The sequence below is a fragment of the Rutidosis leptorrhynchoides genome, chromosome 10 (genome assembly GCF_046630445.1).
Source record: "Rutidosis leptorrhynchoides isolate AG116_Rl617_1_P2 chromosome 10, CSIRO_AGI_Rlap_v1, whole genome shotgun sequence".
Classification (NCBI taxonomy): Eukaryota; Viridiplantae; Streptophyta; class Magnoliopsida; order Asterales; family Asteraceae; genus Rutidosis; species Rutidosis leptorrhynchoides.
In genome coordinates, this window is record NC_092342.1 from 20,288,073 (window position 1) to 20,294,405 (window position 6,333).

The 6,333-nt window shown below is 34.5% G+C and overlaps 1 protein-coding gene across 1 annotated transcript; it reads right to left on the minus strand.

Moving 5' to 3' along the window:
- Positions 1–3,119: 3,119 nt before the first annotated feature.
- Positions 3,120–5,603, minus strand: LOC139872816 (F-box/kelch-repeat protein SKIP30-like). The gene is made up of 2 exons (XM_071860743.1): positions 5,371–5,603; positions 3,120–4,282 (listed from the first exon to the last, which is right to left on the minus strand). The coding sequence occupies exon 2, from the start codon at positions 4,264–4,266 to the stop codon at positions 3,235–3,237; it is 1,032 nt and encodes a 343-aa protein (XP_071716844.1). The 5' UTR covers positions 4,267–4,282; positions 5,371–5,603; the 3' UTR covers positions 3,120–3,234.
- Positions 5,604–6,333: the final 730 nt, after the last annotated feature.

Sequence of the window (6,333 nt, forward strand, 5' to 3'; positions counted from 1 at the left end):
TCTTCACAAATCATCTTCCAAATCATCTTCACAAAAATGAATTTCAATTCTTCCGACCCAAATTCACCCAACTACGTTTACGACGAATCAAACCCGATGGGTCACAATTTTAATTGGCACGAATTTAACGTAGCTCATCCCGAACCCGAAAACACACAAACTCGAATACCACAAATGTCACCCGAAGATTACGCTAGTTGGATGGAATGGCAAAAGGAAAAAAGTTTGCAACGATCACAACAATCATTCACTCGATCTTTTGAAGACGAGGTTCTGACACCCACATCCGAGAGGGCACGAGCAAAGGGCAAAGGAAAGGCTAAAGAAGTCGAAAAAAGGCCAAGAAACACACCCGTAAACATCACTCAAAACACTTGGAACGAATGGGATGAGTTACGTTTGGCGGAAAGTTGGCTTTTGGTTTCCGAAGATTCGTTTGAAGGAAACGCACGGACGGGTATATATATTATTTATACATATTCGCGTATATATATATATTTTTATACATATTCGCGTTTATATATCTATTTTTATACATATTCGCGTTTATATATCTATTTTTATACATATATATTATTTGTACATATATATTATCTATGCATATATATTATTTAAGTTTATATATTATTTATATTTATTATATTCGTTGTAGGGCAAAGTTTTTGGCAAATGATGTGGCATGAGTATCACACAAGGAAACCACCATTTGATCGATCAAAGGACGCTTTGTCTTCCAAATGGACAAAGTTAAATGCGGAATGCAATAAATATAATGGTGTTTATAATCGTTTGAAGAATGATCGAAGAAGTGGCAAGGATGATCTTGATTTTCGTGATCGGTGTGACACACAATATAGAATTGAAGAGCACAAAAAGTTCACTAGTCATCGGACTTGGAGTTTTTTGAAAACCAAGCCAAAGTGGCTACATCCGGATCCGGTGGTAATCGGTACTCGAAACAGGAAATTTATGACGACGGTTGAAGAAGTGGTTGGAAATAGTTCGGTTAACTTGGATGAAGATGTTGAAGCCCCAAACAAAGAAATGTATGGTCGTGATCCAATACCCCGTCCACCGGGTAAACCGAGAAAGTCAAGGAAAAAGTCAAGTGATTCTACACCTTCGGGATGTTCACGTGAGTCGTTGCATTTGTCGATCAAGGAAAATCATGATGAGGTTGCGGACCGGAAAAAACAGTATTATGAATCAAAGAAAGTAGAAGTGGAAATGAGGATGCTAGCAATTGATATGAACGAGGAAGACAAGATGATCATCGAGAGGCAGAAGGCGTTGATTAGACGCAACGCGTTGAAGAGGTTCGAGGAGGTCCAAGAGTTGTCTACGGACACAGGCGAGGAGTAGTTTATTTCTTTTGTGTGTTTGTTTGAATAAGCGTGATCGTAGTGTTTTTTAATTTGTATTTTAGGAATGTACGTTTTTTTTATTAATGAATTATGTTTGTTTGATGTTTATTATTATTTGAGTTTTTTTAACAATTAAATACAATATTTAAAAATCAATTAAAAAAATTAAATAAAAAAAATGGACACTGAAATTTACACTGAAATGGACACTGTTGACACCTCCACCTTACACACCGTCAGTCAATTTTAGTGTCAAAAATGGACACTGAAATTGACACTGAAAAATTGACACGGACAACTCGTGCTCTTAAAGAACTCATAAAAGGATACAGTAAAAAAGACTATATAATCTTTTCCACTCAAATCATCTCAAAATTGGGCTGATATTAATCTAACAAAAAAGTATATGTAGTCTCCCTTCAAACTCTCTCTCCTCTCTATCCCTTATCTTTCTAAAAAAAACTCAAGAATGCATGATTAATTTTTTCTCCATTCAAACCTTTTCCTTTCTTTCTTAAAAAAAAAACTCGAGAACACAGCCTTAAAGTCATTGTAACTCTTTCCTAGTTTCTCGCTAGGGGTTTCGTTTTTTATAAAAAATTTGGTCGTTCCAAAAAAAAAAGTAAGTAGTAATTAGTGTATGTAAATGAAAAAAAAAACAATAACAATTGGTGTATATAAATGAAAAAAAAAAAAAAAACTCATTCAAACTCACGAGTTTACTCGAGCTCGAAATATGTTCAAACTTGACTCGTTTATTAAAGGAGCTTGATATATGTCCTATTCAACCCATCAATTCTCCTTTATACGAGTAGCAACTTTCTGATCCATGTGAGAAAAAGTTAATTTAATATTTCATTTCATAGTACTATACTATAATAATACCAATCGATCACACCATACCCACATTAGTTATTTGACTGATGGCACTTATTTTCTTCGACAATAATACATACTGCACTAACTAAACAAAACGTCTAAACATTGGTCAGGAAAGAAAATAAAACCAGTTTTAACAAGAATCATAAGCATAATCTGTCAATCATAAATCATAAAATATAGTTCAACCATACAAACTTTAATTATCTGGTGGATTGATTAGTAGTAAACCGTTCAATCCAGTACATTGATAAACAAGCAACTAGACTAATATTCAACAGTAATAGATTTCATCTGGAACAAAAACTAACATAAAAATCTGGGAGCAAAATACAATTTGAACAGACAAAAAGTCTTTTAGTTGATAACCATTTGGAATACATGAACCACGTGAATTCTAATAACGTTACAGTGAAACTGTAGGTAATATGAGCGGGTCAGGTAATAGGTCAAATTTGGGCTAAAAGATATCATTTAACTAGTGGGGGTCAAAATGGGCAATAACGGGTTGAGTTGGCCTACAAACACTTCCTGGTTCATAAATTACTACAGTATATAAATACTATAATAATGTGTTAGTTATAATAGTGAAAAATAAAAGTGGCTATACATAGCAACTTTTTTTAAATAAAACCAGAGCTTGTAGACATTGATATAGAGCCACGGGTGACATCGAAGTCCGGACGTGTTTGGCCCGTTCAAATCATTATAACCTAAATGGGTCGAAATTAACCCGTACACACGAAACTGAAGTTTTGGCTTGGTCACAGAAAGTAAGAAACTTTCCCTGTAGGCATTTGTGCCAATACAAGAACATCATCTGATTTACTATTGTTTTATAAAATCAGGCACAATTCGATCAACGAAGACATATAGTTATATAAAGTTAAACCCGTAAAACAACATGCTAATTTCAGTTTCCAACAGTCATTACCTTAAATATCACTGTAAAAAAAAAAAAAAGACGATAAAAGTTAAAATGAAAAAAAACCTAAATTCTCAGCTGGGCACATCCAAGAATAGTTCCCCTACACTTGGTCATCAAAGCAGCTTTTTGCCAAACGGGCCGTTCGTTACCGAGCGTTAAAACATCGACATCCGACATCCTTTTAATATCCCAGTTCCATCCTTCGGGCCCGATCACACCACCAATCACATATATATCATCTTGAAACCCGATCATAGCAAACCCGATTCGTTTTTTGAATTCTGAAGCCGATATCACAAGTTTCCTCGAATCCCGATCTTGTTTGTATATAACCCCATGACTCATTACATATAACGACCCATTAACTACAGTCATCGGTCCTTGAACCCACGAATGCTCGTAGACCCTCCACCCGTCTTTGGTCAACACCTGAACGTTGGTCAAACCCTTGTGAACAACATGTACTTCACCCCCGATTATTAAAGCGGAACACGCAGAGTTATGCGAGTGATGAAGATCGGGAATCGGGGCCCACACGTCCTTCTCGGGATCGTAAATTTCGGCCTTCGAGATTGATTTCCGACATGTCGTGAACCCACCAGCGACTAATATCTTCCCGTTTACCACGCAACATGCAAACATGGCCCGAGGAACAATCATGCCGGTTCGCGAGGCCCACCGGCGGATAATTGGATCGTAAGCCCAGACCTCGTTTGTAGCAAAGCGTCCGTCTTGGTCACCGGTCAACGGGTCAACCGCATCACTACCGCCACCTAGGACAAATAACTTACCTGCAGTTGAAACAACCCCAAAATGGGCCAAGTTCCGAACTTTTGACGGAAGTATCGGGAGAGTAATCCAAATGTCTCGGTTTGGGTCATAAAGTTGCCACACGTTTTCTGGGTCAAACGCAGATACGCATAAAAGGTTTTCACTTGAGTTGACTTCTTCACGAGCTTTGTATAGCTCGGTGCTGCGAACAGCATCTCGCCAAGATTTACAAATGACTTCTAGTTTCGGGAAAAGGTAAAACGGGACCCGCGCTAAGCATCTGATAGCGACAGCATCAGGTAGAGCTTCAATGAGAACCGACATTACAATAAACAGCAACCTGCAAAGAACGAAAAAAATAGATACTATTCAACATACACTCGAGATATCATTTATTACGTGATTATGCTAAGGATATGTGGATAGTTATGTAATTATGTATCTCAAATATTGATTTTTTTCTACACCTGCGTCTCCAAATCTGATTGTTTTGATCCTAAATAATTCAATAATCAGATTCATAATACCTTTCTATAAACACTCAAAACACTATAATCACTGCACACGCATATCCAAAACGCCTTAAAATCTAAGCCTAACGAAATTCTTTGTAATAGTAACTGTAAGAAAACGGATTACTGAGAACAATGTAAAATTGTCTAACTATCATTCTAATTGTTGAAATCAAGATAAACGAAACAGATCCAAACACCACCCCTTATTAACAATTAGTCGCTCGTTTAGTGCATCACTTAACAAGAACAAAATTAGCATACCTCAAATACAATGCACACAAATGTTCATAATCACGAAACGATTTTTAGATTAGACATATGTAATATGCATATACCATGAAAGAATAAGAAACAAATCGATACGAATAAATCTGTCTCTACACATGTTTTTGAGATTCAAATTCAGTAATTCTAGGTTATCAAGAACAAACTATAAGGCCAAAAACTTACAACATAAATAAATAACATATGAAATGAAGCCTAAAATTTGACAAAAAACAAACTAGTTGACCCAAAGTTTCAATCTTGCAAAACTTTAACAACAAAATAAGCACCACAATGTATCAGCTAATTTTTTTATTCACAAAATTATCATCAAATCAATACAAAAACTAACCTGGATTTACAACAACCACTCTACTCACATCTCACTATTTGTAATTATATGTCCAGTAATTACAATTACAGACACAAACCATCAAGATTTCAAACACCCAAAAACAATTAAACAAATACTACCTAACACTATTAATTAAAAAAAACCCAATTTTTCAACATTCTTGAATCAAAATCAAGAACCATGTTCCCAAATCACAAAAATGATTAAAGATGTGATTAAACGGAAGTTAATAAATTAAAAAGTGGTCAACAAGTAATAATAATCAAATTAATCAATAAAAGCAGCAAAATTTACCTTAAAGATCAACAATTGATGCAAAGTTGTGCCCTAATTCATCAAGAAAATGATGAAGAAGTGGGTGTGAAGAAGAGGGCGAATTAGTTTTGTCGGTTTTGTTTATAATACTTTATATTTATTAAAATTTAAAAAATACAGAGTAGCAATTTAAGATGAAGAAAGAAAATGAGAGAATGGGGTAATAATGGGTACGGAAACGCAAAGTTTTTAGCAGTGGAATCCAAACATGTTTACGGATGTGATAGAGATAAACAGATTGCGTGTAATATGTGAAAATGGTTTCATTAAAAGACTTTTATTAAGTTTTAAATTTTGACGATTCTAATTTAAGAATATCATACAAGTCCAAAAGTATATTCCTTAAAATGTTCTCGTGACATTATTTGACAAAATTTAAGTCTCTCGTTATCAAACTTAGATGGTCATATACAGGAAAAAATTGCAACCTTTAGCTTGGATTTATTCTTGGAATGATATAAAGTGTTTCTTGCTTTTTGATGCATTTGGATAATATAATGTATTGATGCGTTTGATCCCTTTAGCTTGAAAATATTTGATGCGTTTGGGTACTCATGATTTCTTGATTACGTAAATTATGTTATAATATATAAATATATATATATAAATGGATAGTCAATTATTGATACACAAAAGTAATATTATTGTATTACCTAAACTTTGATATTTTTGCTATAAATAGCCATGAATGCAAGCATTAAACTTGCACCATTTTCTCACACTTACAAAGTGTTTTTTTCTCTCCATTATCATCTTTGTTCTTACACTTCATTATTAGCATTCTTAATCAAGAATCAAACCACTAAAGGTAGTTATAAGTCTACTGAATTATAACATCAAGAATCAAACCACTAAAGGTAGTTATAAACCTAACACGTTATCAGCACGATAATCTTAATACTAATTATGGTTGGCTCTGCCACCTAAATGATATATGGTCGG

Excerpts from the sequence above, each read along its gene's own strand:
- LOC139872816 (XM_071860743.1), bottom strand. The coding sequence starts at position 4,266 with ATGTCGGTTCTCATTGAAGCTCTACCTGATGCTGTCGCTATCAGATGC.